General features: G+C 50.7%; 1 protein-coding gene across 2 annotated transcripts in view; it reads left to right on the top strand.

Moving 5' to 3' along the window:
- The window catches only part of kif26ba (kinesin family member 26Ba), a 238,953-nt gene that overhangs the window by 200,943 nt on the left and 22,623 nt on the right, over positions 1-15,387 (top strand). For both annotated transcript variants that reach the window (XM_078405375.1, XM_078405374.1), the window contains 2 exons: positions 3,484-3,646; positions 8,650-11,692. In XM_078405375.1, the coding sequence (XP_078261501.1) occupies positions 3,484-3,646; positions 8,650-11,692 (3,206 nt within the window). The remainder of the gene's footprint in view (positions 1-3,483; positions 3,647-8,649; positions 11,693-15,387) is intronic.

Genomic DNA, 15,387 nt, shown 5'->3' with positions numbered 1-15,387 from the left:
GACCCATAGCTCTCTAAACCCTTCCTAACCATATATCTGTCCAAAAGTTTTTCATGTCATAATTGTATCTGCTTCTATAAATTCATTCGGCAACTCATTTCATATCATATCATATATATACAGCCGGAAACAGGCCTTTTCGGCCCTCCAAGTCCGTGCCGCCCAGCGATCCCCGCACATTAACACTATCCTACACCCACTAGGGACAATTTTTACATTTACCCAGCCAATTAACCTACATACCTGTACGTCTTTGGAGTGTGGGAGGAAACCGAAGATCTCGGAGAAAACCCACGCAGGTCACGGGGAGAACGTACAAACTCCTTACAGTGCAGCACCCGTAGTCAGGATCGAACCTGAGTCTCTGGCGCTGCATTCGCTGTAAAGCAGCAACTCTACCGCTGCGCCACCGTGCCGCAAGATACAGACTAACTCTGAGTGAACAGATTGCCCCTGATATCTTTCTTAAATATCTCCTCTCTCACCTTAAATCTCCCTCTATTTGTAGAATTGTCTATCATAGGAAAAAGACTGTTCACTTTATCAATGGCTCTCATGATCTTATACACCTCAATAAGGTCACTCCTCAGCCTCCTAAACTCCCAAGAAAAAAATCCCAGCCTTTCCAACCTCTCCCTGTAACTCTAGCCCGGAAGCTCAGCTAACATTCTGGTGAATCTCTTCTGCACCCCTTTCCAATTTCATGACTGCCTACTGGGTGACCAGAACTACACACAGTACTCCAAGTGTAGTCTCACCAATAATTTGTACAGCTGCATCATGAGGTCTTACCTTTTGCAGTCAATATCTTCCCAATGCCAAATGCTGCCTTCACCACACCATCACTTGACTCGCTATTTTTAGGGAACCATGTACTTGTACTCCCACATCTCCCTGTTCTGCAACACTCTCCTGGGGTCTACCATTTACTATGTAAGTCCTGCCCTGGTTTGACATTCCACAGTGCAGCCACTTTACAGCTGCTGGATCTAAATTCCATTTGCTATTCCTTTGCCCTCTTTCCCAACTGATCGTGATCATTTTGCAAAACTAGATATATTTCCTCATTTTCCACTAAACCATCAATTTTGCTGTCATCTGCAAAGTTACCAGCAACGTTAACTATTGTCATCCAGATCAGTCTCCAATTCCATCCTACCCATAACTCCACCATTTGATGCAAGGGTTCCCAACCTGGGGTAAATTTACCCCCAGGAGGTAAATTTTGCCTACCCAGGGGGTAAATTTGCTGATTCTGGATTTGTACTTTTTTTTTCAATTATAATTTTTTTTTAAATAAAAATTAGTTTAGAGGTAGAAATGTTGTTTGATGTGTTCTCATTGACTGACTGTGTTTGGATCTGGTATGTGTGGTATGTATTCTGGTATGTATCTGTTCATCATTAGTTGTTCATAAATAAGTGAAATAACATTGTTATGTGCCATTATTATTGTTACTTGAACTTAAAATAATAATGTTAAAAACAGTATTTTAAAATTTCCCTATTGTCGGTTGCTTTTATGGTAGAAGTGTAAACTCAAATTACTGAACAAAACAGGCTGGGGGTAAATTTACTTTTGAAAAGTTGCCAGGGGTAAACGGGACGAAAAAGTTTGGGAACCCTTGATTTAATGTATATAACAAGCAGTATGTCAGTCAGCAGGACAGAAACAGTGGTTAAAGGACAAGATAGAGTCAGGGGGCATCTTAGTTAGCACAATAGGGCAAGAGGACATGTTGATCAGGAGGATAGGACCAATGGTCAGAAGGGATATTAACAGGTTTGGAGAAATGGTTGAAATCGACTGAGATATTTGCAATGGAAAAAAAGTTAGAGGAAATATTTGGTGGTTAGGGATCAAATAGATCACAGTAGATTGGTCTGGAGATACATGTACATCTGCAGTTCCTTCGTACATATTGAAGTTTGAAACTACACACCAACTGTCCCAAGGAAAACTCAGAAACTAGACATGGTTGCCACCGTTTATTAATCAACTTTCCATTCAATGTGGAAAGATCTTGTAGGCAACAGATGTACGTCTACGAGAGTGACTGCAGAACCACGTGAAATAAATCAGCTGGAAATAAACAAACTTCAGGCATGACAAGAAGCCTCTTGCACATTCGAGAAAATTGCAAAATACTTGTGGCATTGAGAGAGCTTTATGATTGGTATTTCTGCCAAAATAACTTGTGGAAGTGCACATGGATGTAAGGATGTGAGTGGAGTAAATCTGTTATTGAGTGTGTGCCTGTCTGTTTGCTGCTGGTAGCCACACACATGTCTAGATGCAACAGAAAGACTGCATAGTCACAGTGTTTAATTTGTACTTAAAATATGCACAAACATTGAACTGCTCCATGAAATTCAAGCGACATTCTAAATGGTGTGTTGTTGGTTTGAGGTCACTGTTACATGGTGGATTCACGGAGACATACAACACGACCTTTGGCCATCCAAGTCATTCAGCATGCAATAAAAAACTCATGCTACTCTAATTCCATTTTATTCTCCCCACATTCCCATCAACCCACCCAAATTCTACCATCATCTCTACACTGAGGCAATTTACATTGTCAAATTACCCAACCAACCCACATGTTTGTGGGATGTGGGAGATACCCCGGGGAGAACATCCAAACTCCACTCGGTCAAGGTCAGGATTGAACCCGGGCCTCTGGCGCCGTGAGGCAATGATTCTACATGCTGTGCCACTGTGCAAATCCTTCAGTCTCAGCTTGTTCTCAAGCAAGTAGGCCCACTGCAAGAATACGTATTACCAGGAATTACAGGGTCCAGCATTAAGTCGGACCATTCAGCCCACTTGTCTACACAAGCCTATACAGGTTCTTGGTTAGTAAGGGTGTCAAAGCTTACGGGGGAAGGTAGGAGAATGGGATTGAGAGGGAAAGATAGATCAGCCATGATTGAATGGCGGCAGACTTGATGGGCCGAATGGCCTAATTCTGCCCCTAAGACATGAATTTATGACTTTTATTGAGTCACCCTGTAGCCCTTCTCTTTCCTGGAGAGTCCCGAATAGCACAGTGGTACAGCCTGTGAAGGCGCTGCCCATTAGCTGCATGAGCCGGGCTCAGTACTGACCTCCGCTACTGTCTGAGTGGAGTCTGCAAGTTCTCCTTGTGACCCATGTTTCCTCCCACATCCCAAAGATGTAGATTAATTGGCCCTGTATATTGTCCCTCGTGTGCGGGTGAGTGGCAGAATCTGGAACAGGTTTAATGGGACTGCTGGAAGAATAATGTGCATTAGAGTCGGATTGGCGTCAATTAGCTGGTTGTCGAAGGGCCTGCTTCCGTGCTGTATCTCTCCAAAATAGCTCAGAGCCCAGCCTTTGCTGGTGATTATAATCCTTGGACCGTCATCCACATCCTCTCCAATGCTTCTGTCTGATTTGGGGACCTGGTCAGTGATGGATCATGTGGTCATGTGCCGTGTTGTTGTCTCACTATTTCAGGGAGAGCAAACTGACCATGCTGCTGCGGGAGTCGCTGGGCAACCTGAACTGCCGGACCACCATGATTGCCCACATCTCGTCCTCCTCCAGCCACTACTCCGAAACCCTGTCCACCATCCAGATCGCCTCCAGGGTGCTCCGAATGAAGAAGAAGAAAACAAAGGTTGGTGGGATTTACCATACACCGGAGGGGGTGGGCTTAAGGATTTATTTTATAAGGGATGACTGAGTGAGTGGGGGAAGCCCTGAACGCTAGGCCCATCAGATGTTCGAGGTGCTAGGGAAAGATACCAGCCATGGATGTCAGCTAGTGCACCTGCAAATGGACTCTGGACTTTGCCTGACCTCTTCCCTGTCTCCATAGGCTTCTACATCTGTCCAAAACCTCCACCACCTAGATACTCAACTCTGGTAAGCAGCACCTGCTGTGCAATTTAGCAGTGTCAGACAATGTAGTCTGTCTTTGAAACTTTGGCCATTGAGGTTTACTGCTGACCTCAGGCAGGGAGAATCTATTGGCAGCACTCCTGCAACACTGCCCCCTTGCATGTCCCGAATTTCCTTCACCCTCAGCTGTCGGCTGCCTCGTTTGGTCACGTGCCCTATTATAACTCAGAGGATTTTGTCGGATTGTGATGCACCTGATAACGTTACTCCGGACTAATGGTGTTTTGGGAATGTAAACGGCTGCAGTTAATTGCTCCAAAATTGCAGCCGTGAGGTGTGAAGCCAACAGCAGTGAGAAATCGCAATACTTTGTTGCATCGAAAATCACAGTGTGGCATTACACAGGGAAAGCCAACAATGACATTCCGTGAGCCTTGTAACAGAAGTTCTCCATCGTTAATGGGACAAAAAGTAAACAACAAACAATGTTGCTCCAATTCCTTTTCAGTCTATTTCCGTGATCTTAATCAAGGTACAAATCCTGGCAAGGACACCAGTTAGAACTCCCTGCTCTTTGAAACACTCCAACGGGATCCCAGACTCCCATCTAAGTGGGTTTCCTCTTTGGTGGCCAGGGAATGTGTCTGGCTTCTGGAGCCCTTACTGCACGGCTCAGCCCGACTCTGGCCAGCTCAGTCCTGCAGCTTGAAGTCTGCGCCCGTACCCCAGCGAAGCATCACTTCTATACCGATTACTCAGCACGATGGAGGGTAGGCCACTCGGCCCTTTGGGCCTGTGATGGTGTTCCATTCACCAGAGGTTAATGGTTGCCAGTTGCTCCACAAAATTCAGGTCCCCATCTTTGCCCCGGGTCTTCACCCAATAAATCACTCTCTTTTGGGCACAGGAGCTCCGACTAGACCAGCAAGCTGTGGGGTGGGGCACCCAGATGACCCCACTGCTCTGTGCAGAGTGTTTCCTGATCTTGTTCCAGGTGTCCCAGGAGTGGGGAGGAGGAAGCTGCACATCTGTATGTGATGAAACGAGCAGCTGGCTACGCCCAGGGACCAAGGGTTCGGTGTGATTAATTGAGACTTGCCCAGGGGAGAGGAGTAACCCAGTTCAGACTGCAGGCACACGGAGCACACTTCACCCTGTAATTACCCCATCCCAAAAGCACAAAGGAACTCTGCCCCGGCAAGCACAGGTATAACCTGCCGGCACAGGAAGCGTAGAGCACCCAACGGTTGCGTAGCATAGAGGGTGGGGAGTTGGGCGAGTAAAAACGTCTCCACTCTGGAGGAACGTGCATCCATGGAATTCTCTACCCCAGAGGTGGGCGAGGAGCAGATATTATATGTGCCGAAGACTCAGATTGTTGAGCAGTGAGGGACTCGAGTTTAATGTGGATGCAACAGGAGGACTTCAGCCATGGTCATGCGGGCATGAACTTGTCGGGCAGAATGGCCTTCTTTCTTTCATTCTCCAAGCAAAGCGAGGTTGATGGGGAAACACCATCCAGATGCCAACAGCAGGATATTTCAGTCCACGTATGAGCCTGCATACGTTTGAAGCAAACTTAACAACTCTACTTCTCTGTGCTCTGCCAGCAGGTGACTTGCTTTAAATACTCCCCCTTTCCACTGCAGATGACACATAGTCCATATTCATCACTGCCACTCTACCCATCTCCCAGCTCTGGATCACACTGAGCCTTGCACTCACAGGGTGATGGGTCAAATCTTGGCCAGAAAAACTCCAGCACAAGCAGAATGATGGACTGATCCTTGAATGCCTTTTTTGTTAAAAGAACCAATTGTAGGTTATATGTGCACGTTGTACAGGATGTGGACCTTGATTGTGTGTGGCTTTTGTTCAGGAACTAGTCACTGGTTGTGTGTGGCTGTTGAACAGGAGCTCAATCTTAGTTGCATGTGGCTGTTGTACAGGAACAGGCCCTTGATTGTGTGTCGGGGTTATAGAGAAAAAGGCCGTTCTTGTGTGTGGGTGTTGTATAGGAACTGCTCTTCAGTTGTGTATGGATGTTTCTGTTTGTATGTGGGTGTTGTATAGCAGCTGGTCCTTGATTGTGTGTAGGTGTTGCATAGAAAATGGTTGTTGTTGTACAGGGTTTTGTACAGGGACTCATCCTTGGCTGCACGGAGGTATTGCGCAGCAATTGGTGCTTGATTGCGAATGGGTGTTGTACGGGAAATGGCCTTAGAGTCATCGAGTCTTACAGCATGGAAACAGGCCCTTCAACCCAATTTGCCCACACCGGCCAACATGTACCATCTACACTAGTCCCATCTGCCTGCATTTGTCCCATATCCCTCTAAACCTGTCTTATCCATGTACCTGTTTAAATGTTTCTTAAACTTCTGTTGTGTGTGGACGCTGCACAGGAATGAGTGCTTGGCTGTATGTGGCAATGTAGTCTGCCTCCAACATTCAGTTCCATTGGGATAATAGTTTGCCCCCGGCCTTTCATCTTGGATATGAGCCAGTCACCCTGGCAACGAGGAAGTGGGAAGAATAGGTTTGGATTTGGCTCCACTGTGATCAAGTGATCACAGTAGGGAACAATTTAATTGTCTTCCTTGGTCCCTCACTCACTCCCACCTCCCTCCCCCCCCCCTCCCCCACCCTCACTAGAGTTGGCTGTCAGCAGGCTAGGTCCACTTGTCCAGGGTTAGGAACATAACTGCGTTAAACTTGATAGGTTGTGCCAGACCTTGTTGGTCAGGTGTGCGTGCAGTGCACTTACAGAGTGAGATGGAGGGAGCCTTGTGTGCAGCATGAACTACTAGGGCCGAATGGCCTGCTTGTATACAGCACTTCACAAAAACAAATTGCTATGTGCCGCAGGCACAATTAGCGAATCAGCTTGCAAAAATAAATAATGGGTTTCCTTTTTAACAACCTCTAAATGCTTTGTAATCTAGTAGTATAATAAATCAAAGTCTTGTGAACTGCTTTAAATTGCAGACATTTATCTTGCCGTCCCGCACAAACCACAGTTTAATTTGGCCTCCTCTGAGCAGGAGTAGGCTCTGTAGGTTCTGCAGCTGCTGCACAGAAGGCGGTGCGGTACCGAAGGAGATGTGAGACGTGCCTGCCTTTCACATGTGGCTGTAGGCCGAGACCCTGCCTGCTCGGTGTTACCATTATGGAAAAGAGTGGGGGGGGGGCGGTCCCCCTGAGACACGGCCAATTTCTATCTCTTAGCCGCTCACAGATTATTGTGACGACCATTTGCTCCGCACAGTTTGAGGCTTGTACGGGAGGACAGGCCCATCCCTCTGAAAATCTACCTCCCAGCCTCCATCAAATATAATCATGACTCCGAGATGTCCCAGAACCATCCGCAGGGAATGAAGCTGCTGGTGGAAAGTGCGGAGTTCAAGATCTCAAAGAGACGTGGGATAAATGACCAGCTGACAAATGTTTACCTGGACATTTATCCCATCCCACGTTCCATGAAATCTGCTCTTGAGGAGAATGATGTGCCCAGCATCTCATGGGAAGGTGTACCCGCTGAAAACAGAGCACTCCTTCAGTCAACTTACGTCCCCTGGATTGGGTTTGAGCCCATGACTGTCTCTCTCAGTCAAAGACCTCAAGAGAACCATCCGTATTCAGAGGAAAATGTTTCTAGGCCCTTCGGCCCATGATGCCTGTGTCAAGTTAAAATAATCCTGTCTGCTTACTTGTTATCTGCATCCCACCATTCCCTGCATGACCATGTCCTATCTAAAACCCACTTAAACGCCAGGTTCATATTTGCCTCCCCCCACCACCACCACCACCACCACCACTGTACTGCATGCACCACCCACCACTCTCTATGTAAAACAAAAATGCCCCCTACATACCCTTTAAACATTGCCCCTCTCACCTTAAAGCTCTGCCCTGTAGTCTTTGATATTTTCACCCTGGGAAAAATATTCTGACTGTCTACCCTATCTATATCTCATAATTTTATAGACTTCTATTAGGTCTCCCCTGTAGCACTCCAGAGGAAACAATACCAGTTGTTTCAACTTCTCCTTATGGCTAATTCCCGAGCTTAGAGTAGTTTTACTGCTTGTAAAGAGCCGTGGTGAGATCACTCCTGGAGTACTGTGTCCAGCTTTGCTCTCCTTGCCTGTAAAAGGGATGAACTTACCACAGAAGGAGTGCAGTGAGTATTCATCGAGCTGACTCCAGAGGAGGTAGATTGGCTGTGAGGGAAGAGACAGGCAGACTAGACCTGTATCCTCCAGAGTTTAGTGGAGGGAGAAATCCCATTGAAACCTCCAGGGCTCGTCAGACTGAGTGCAGGATAGACGTTTCCCATGGACGGTCCACAGATGCAGGCTGCTCAGAACTGGCATGATCAGGGATTTCTTTAGTCAGAGTGGTTCTGTGTTGGGTAGTCACTGCGTTAGATTATACAACAATACAGCGCAAGAACAGGCCCTTCAGCCCACAGAATCTGTGCCGAACATGATACCAAGTTAAACAAATCTCCTCTGCCTACATGTAATCCATGAATGAATCCAAAACCTGATAGATTTCTGAGAAAATAAGGAATCAAGAGCTGTAAGGAGAGTGGACGTCAATCGTGCTCGGAGACAAGATGGGTGAATAGTGGGACACTAGTGGGACAATAATGGGAGAGCCCACATTTTGCCCCCCTGCTCCCACCAGCTCTGTTGTGGGGAGGGGATTGCTGGTTTACTGTGGTGTTGGGTGGGGAGTGTTGGGCGTGGATGCTGACGTTCTCTCTCTTTGCAGTACACCTCCAGTTCGTCAGGGGGTGACAGCTCGTGCGAGGAAGGGAGGATGCGGCGCCCCACCCAGCTGCGGCCCTTCCACCCGCGGCCTGGTGCTGACCCCGAGCTGCCCCTCTTGCACTTGGCGGGTGAGGCCGACTACTCGTCCAGCAGCGAGCAGTCGTGCGACACGGTGATCTACGTGGGCCCCAATGGCACCGCCCTGTCGGACAAGGAGCTGACCGACAACGAGGGACCACCGGACTTTGTCCCCATCATCCCCTCGCTGCAGAAGAGCAAGAAGGAGGCAGGCCCAGAGGCCGGGGCCGAGGGGGACTGCCTGAAGTGCAATACCTTTGCTGAGCTGCAGGAGAGGCTGGGGTGCATCGATGGCAGCGAAGAACCCACCAAATTCCCCCTTGAGGAGGCCCCCACCGTGCCCAGTGCCGAGACCACCGCCCGGCACGAGGAGGCGACTGAGCCCGCACCCCCTCAGCATCCCCACAGCAATGAGTGCGCTGAGGAGCCTGCATTGACTGGGCCACAGGCCTTACCGGCCCCCACCATGTCCAGTCCTTCCCCATCCCCTTCCCCTGCCCCCAGTGCCCCCCAGCCAGGCCTGGCGAGAGGGCAGAACACCAAGGAGGCCTGGCAAGCGGGTGGGGGCCCAGAGCCCAAGCCGAGGCCCATGGGCTCGCCGCGGTTGGGCGTGGCCAGCCTGTCGAAGACGGCGGAGTACAGGCCCCAGCACTCCCCCTCCCAGCGCTGCAAGGTCTATACTCAGAAGGGTTCCCTGCCCAGCCCTGCTCCGCCTCCCCCACAGCCTGAGATCCGGGCTGCACCAGTGGGGATGAGCCCTCAGGCGACCAAGAAGGCCGGGGAGCGTCCGGCGCTGGAGGAGCCGGAGCGGAGCGGGGAGGAGGAGCTGGTCTTCGCCCTGGTGGAGGAGTTGAGCATCAGTGGGGTCCTGGGCGAGGGCAGGCCCACCAGTATCATCAGCTTCGACAGCGACTGCTCCCTGCTGGCCCTGGCCTCGGGCTCCCGGCCCGCCAGCACCATCAGCAGCCTGAGCGAGGGCCCCGAGGGCGAGGCAGGCCCTGCCGCCCTCTCAGAGATCAGCCTGGCCCGGTTCCTGCCCTTTCCCAAGCCGGGCCTGGACCAGAGGCTGCTGGTATCCGCCAGCCGACGCTCCTCCATCAGCTCGTGGCTGAGCGAGGTGAGCGACAGCGAGCAGTCGTCCCACAACTTTGTGGCGCAGAGCTGCCGTGGTTTTGGCGAGGCCCTGGCCGACCCCTCGGCAGTGGGGGAGCTGCCCGACGAGTGCCTGGCCTACCTGCGGGCCGGCAAGTACTCCATCCTCGACAGGTTCCTGGGCCTGCAGGAAGAGGGCTCCGAGACCACGAGCCTTTACCAGGTGCCCGCCAATCACGACGACAGCATGTCCACCCTGGGAAAGGCCACTAGGCCCATCGCCAACACCCCTAGCCTCCCCATCCAAGCCGAAGAACCTGCCCAGCCCTGTACCCAACCGAAGCCAGTCGAGCAGGAAAGGCCCCAGGATTCTGCCCTTGCACCCCCCTCCACCCAGCACCGTGCGGCTGAGACAGCGGGCAAGCAGGCCTCGAGCGGGATGACGTTTGAGGATCCGTGGCTGAAGCGTGAAGTGGAGGAGGAAGAAGATGAAGGAGAGGCCGGGCCAGATGGCAGCCATGGGGCAGAGGGCCTGACACAGAACCGGAATAAGGCCCGGGGCCGGGCGGAGAATGGGGAGTCCAGAGAGTGTCCCGGCAGGCCGGATCACCTCGGGCGCGTGGCGGACGGCTGTGAGACCGGCCTCGGCACCCCCTCCAGCCAGGCCCCCGCTTTTACCTGTTGCCATGACGACCCCGAGGCCCCAAGGGCACCCTGCCCGGGCATGGAGACCATGGCCGCCTCCTCGCAGGCCTCGGGCCCTTGCAGTCCCAGGACCACCCTGGAGAGGAAGCTGGGCTCCCCAAAGCATGGGGCACTGCCCAGGCCCAAGGGCATGCCCCCCCTGCCGCCCGTCCGCAAGTCCAGCCTGGACCAGAGGAACAGAGCCAGCCCGCTGCACCTGCCCTCTAGCCCGGCCGGGCCTGGGCAGGCCAGCACCCCGGACGAGTGGTGCCCCCAGGGCAAGGCCAAGGCCCTCGGCCTGGACATTGGCAGCAAGTGTGGCAGCGGGAAGCTTGAGCTGGCCGGCTCCCGGGGCAACTCCCTGAACAGGAGGTATGCCGGGCAGTACCACTGCCTGTCCCTGGAGAGGGTGGGGAGCCTGACCTCCGTGGGAATGAAGGTCAGCGCCGGAAGAGACAGCACCATGCCGCGGACCGGCCGCAGCCTGAACCGGGCCGGTCCCTCCTCGCCCATGCACTCCGGCCCCACCCCAGCCTCCTCCCCCAAACCCAACCCCTCCAAGATGTCCGCCGTGGGCAAACTGCTGCTGGCCGGCCCTAAGTCCCGGAGCCTGTCGGCCTCCAGCACCAAGACGCTGAGCTTTTCCACCAAGTCGCTGCCGCAGTCGGTGGGCCGCAGCTCTAGCATGCCCTCCGACTCCAAGAACATGTCGTGGTCCACGCAGTCCCTGAGCAGCAAGCAGGGCCGGGCCTCCAGCATTGTGGCCAAGTTGCCCCTCCGGGCCGTCAACGGCCGCATCTCCGAGCTGCTGCAGGGTAGCGCCGGCCCGCGGGCCCACCGCCCGCCCCCAGGGGGCAGCACAGAGGGGCAGGGGGCGGACAAGGCCAGCCCCACCCCGCAGGCCCTGCCCTCGCCCTACAGCAAGATCACGCCGCCCCGCAAGCCTCACCGCTGCAGCAGCGGGCATGCCAGCGACAACAGCAGCGTGCTGAGCGGGGAGCTGCCCCCTGCCATGGGGAAGACCGCCCTCTTCTACCACAGCGGGGGCTCTAGTGGCTATGAGAGCATGATGAGGGACAGTGAGGCCACCAACAGTGCCTCCTCTGCTCAGGACTCCACCAGCGATAACGGCAACTCTGTGTCTGGCCGCTGCAGGAGCCTGAAGTCGCCCAAGAAAAGGACCAACCCAGGTAAGGTGACCAGCGCATGTCTCCTGGACTATGGCGTGGGGCGCAGTGGGATATGCCGACCTGTAAATGACCCCCTCCCCACACTCACAGATAGACCGGTCGCTCCTGCCGTCTGGGTGTTTGCCTGAACCTTGACCCTTTTGATGGAACAGTGGCACAGCTGGTAGAGCCGCTGCCTCCGAGCGCCAGATTTTCGGGTTTGATCCTGTCCTTGGTGCTGTCAATGTGGAGTTTGCGTGTTCTCCCTGTGACTATGTGGGTTTCCTCCAGATGTTCCGGTCTCAAAGATGTGCAGTTTGGCGATTTAACCACGCCAGAATGATTCCTAAAGCCCAGAACACTCTTCCCCACTCTGTTTAAAATATATAGGCACGTATAAAAAAGTAATATTTATTATACTGTGAATAGATTATTGTGAGGCAGGCAAGGCAGTTAAAATTTATGGAACCCCTCTGTGTAAATGATGTTAAGAAGCATGACCTAATCGAATGGAATTTGTTCCGGAGATCTGGAGGATGTAAGGCCCTGGAATGGTTCAAGAGATTAGGGGGATTGAGCACTTGTGATCAAATTGTTGCCCATTCTCAGCTATCAAGAAATCCCCCAGGAACAGTAGTTAGCAGTTTTATAGACCATCTACCATCCATTTACACACAAATCTACATTAATCCCTATATTTTATTCTGTCCACATTCTCATCAATTTCCCATAGACCTACACACGGGGTAATTTGCAGTGATCAATAAACCTACCAACCCGCACGTCTTTGGGATGTGTGAGGAAACCTGAGCACCCAGGTTCACAGGGATAACGTGCAAACTCCACATATATGTTTGTACGCACCGTCAGGATTGGCTGTTTTTTAATTTCGTTGTACTCGTTGCAATGACAATAAATGAATATTATTATTATTATTATTAATAACGTGCAAACTCCACACAGATACACACAAAAAGCTGAAGTAACTCAGCGGGACAGGCAGCATCTCTGGAGAGAAGGAATGGGTGACTTTTCAGGTCAAGACCCTTCAGACTGGTTAGGGATAAGCGAAATGAGAGATTTGGATGGTGATGTGGAGAGATAAAGAACAATGAATGAAAGAAATGCAAAAAAGTAATGACGATAAAGGAAACAGGCCCATTGTAAGCTGTTTGTAGGGTGAAAATTAGAAGCTAATGTGACTTGGGTGGGGGTGGGATTGAGAGAGAGGGAATGCCGGGGCTACCTGAAGTGAGAGAAATTAATATTCATACCACTGGGCTGTAAACTGCCCAAGCGAAATATGAGATGCTGTTCCTCCAATTTGCGTTTAGCCTCACTCTGACAATGGAGGAGACCGAGGACAGAAAGGTCTGTGTAGGAATGGGAAGGAGAATTAAAATGTCCAGCAACAGGGAGATCAGGTTGGTTCAGGCGGGCTGAGTAAAGGTGTTCCACGAAACAATCGCCCAGTCTGCGTTTGGTCTCGCCGATGTATAAGAGTCCACATCTTGAACAACGAACACAGTAGATGAGGTTGGAGGCAATGCAAGTGAATCTCTGCCTACCCTGACAGGACTGTCTGTGTCCCTGGACAGAGTCGAGGGAGGAGGTATAGCACAGGCAGCTTACAACCCAGTGGTATAAATATTGATTTCTCTCACTTCAGGTAGCTCCAGAATTCCTTCTCTTTCTATCCCTCCCCCACCCAATTCGCATTAGCTTCTCATTTTCACCCTACAAACAGCCTGTTTGGCCTGTTTCCTTTATCGTTGTTACTTTTTTGCATATCTTTCATTCATTGTTCTTTATGTCTCCACATCACTGTCTGTATCTTGCGTTTCCCTTATCCCTAACCAGTCTAAAGAAGGGTCTTGACCTGAAACATCATCCATTCCTTCTGTCCAGAGATGCTGCCTGTCCCTCTGAGTTACTCCAGCTTTTTGTGTCTATCTTCAGTTTAAACCAGCATCTGCAGTTCCTTCTTACACAGTAGCCGAGGACAGGATTGAACCTGGGTCTCTGGTGCTGTGAGGCAGCAGCTCTACTAACTGCACCACGGTGCTGCCCAATGTATCTTCCTCTCATATTCCTCTGAATACAAACACCTAGTAGCATATTTGGTTAAACTCCACGTGTGTTTCTGAATTTGAGCCAAACATTGAAGAGTTTTGTTTCATCTTTTCCATCAGGAAAGTCAATCTGTGAGCAGTGAGCCAGAGTTTAGCTACATTGCTGAAGTATGTGTGGCAGCTGATATTAGACTGAGCTACTCAGACAGCCCGTAAAATGTAATTGCTATTTTAACGGCAGCACTGTTGGATTCCAAACTGGGGACTCCCTTTGCATTCCCATGGCTAAGTTTAGCACGTCTTGTAAAGTAATAAGTGAACTAAGGCACAGATGTGGTAGCACATTCGAGAACTCATTTGTAATATATCAGATCTTTGGAAGGCATTTTATAGCACTATAATATTCACAAGTATTTCTACATTGTATGTTCTCCAGCTTGTAACACTTTCCATCTCTACTCTGCCACCCCAACTAACCAGCATTGTCTGCAAATTCCACACTGACATTTTACCCCAACTCATGTGGTTCCCCCTCTACAACACTGTCCCCAATGCCCACCTTTGTAACCAGATTCTGCCTGTGGTGCATCATTCCAATACCCAGGTAATCATTTCAAAATCCTCAATTGTATCTGCTCCTGATCTCCCGTTCCCAATGAGCACCAGTCTACTAAGAGTCCAAACATCGGGTACCATCTTTATTCCACTCCGGGGCCTCGATGCAAGGTAGAGAGTATAGTGGGTGTTTCTGGACCACCAGCCAGAGTTAGAACGTAAAACTCTACACTACAGGAACAAACCCTCGGCCCACAATCCCTTTGCCGAACATTGATGAAAAGTTAAACTATTCTCCGCTGCCTGCACTTGGTCCATATCCTTCCATTCATTCTATATATCCATGTGCCCATCTCAAAACCCCTTAAATGCCACTCTCGTATCTGCCTCCAGCATCACCCCGGGCAGCACCTGCCAGGCACCTAACACCCTCTGTGTAAAACAAAACTTGCTCCTCACATCTCCTTTAAACTTTCCCCCTCTCACTGTAATGTTCTTTACTCTTTGACATTTCCGCCCTTGGGGAACAAAGTTCTGACTGAATACCCTATCTATGCCTCTCATAATTTGATATACTTTTATCAGGTCTCCTCAGTCTCTATTGCTCCACAGAAATAATACAATCAAAGTTTGTCCAATCTCTGCTGATAGCTAATACCCTCTAATCCAGGCAGCCTTCTGGTAAACCTCTTTGCCTGTGCCTGCTCTGCCATTCATCAAGATTGTCCCTTTTTCTGGCATATCACTGGAATCCCTTGACATCCTGAAACCTATGGATCTCAGATTTGAATAAATTCAACGACTAAGTCCTCACTGTCCTCCAGGAGAGAGAATTCCGAGCATTCTCCACCCTCTGCATGACAAAGTCCTTTTTCATCGCAGTCCTAATGGGTTCACCCCTTACTCCGTGACTATAACGCCTGTTCCCTCAGCCAGGGAAACATCCTCTCTGCGTCCAGTTTGGCCAGCCCGTCATTCCCTGAAGCAGCCCGGTGAATCTCCCCTGCACTCCCTCAATGGCAAGTATGTTGTTGTCTTTAGGTAAGGAGATAGAGTGGCTCAGCGGCACACCAGGTAGGGCTGCAGCCT

Source organism: Rhinoraja longicauda, chromosome 9 (genome assembly GCF_053455715.1).
Source record: "Rhinoraja longicauda isolate Sanriku21f chromosome 9, sRhiLon1.1, whole genome shotgun sequence".
Lineage (NCBI taxonomy): Eukaryota > Metazoa > Chordata > Chondrichthyes > Rajiformes > Arhynchobatidae > Rhinoraja > Rhinoraja longicauda.
This window is presented reverse-complemented; position numbering and strand designations above follow the sequence as displayed.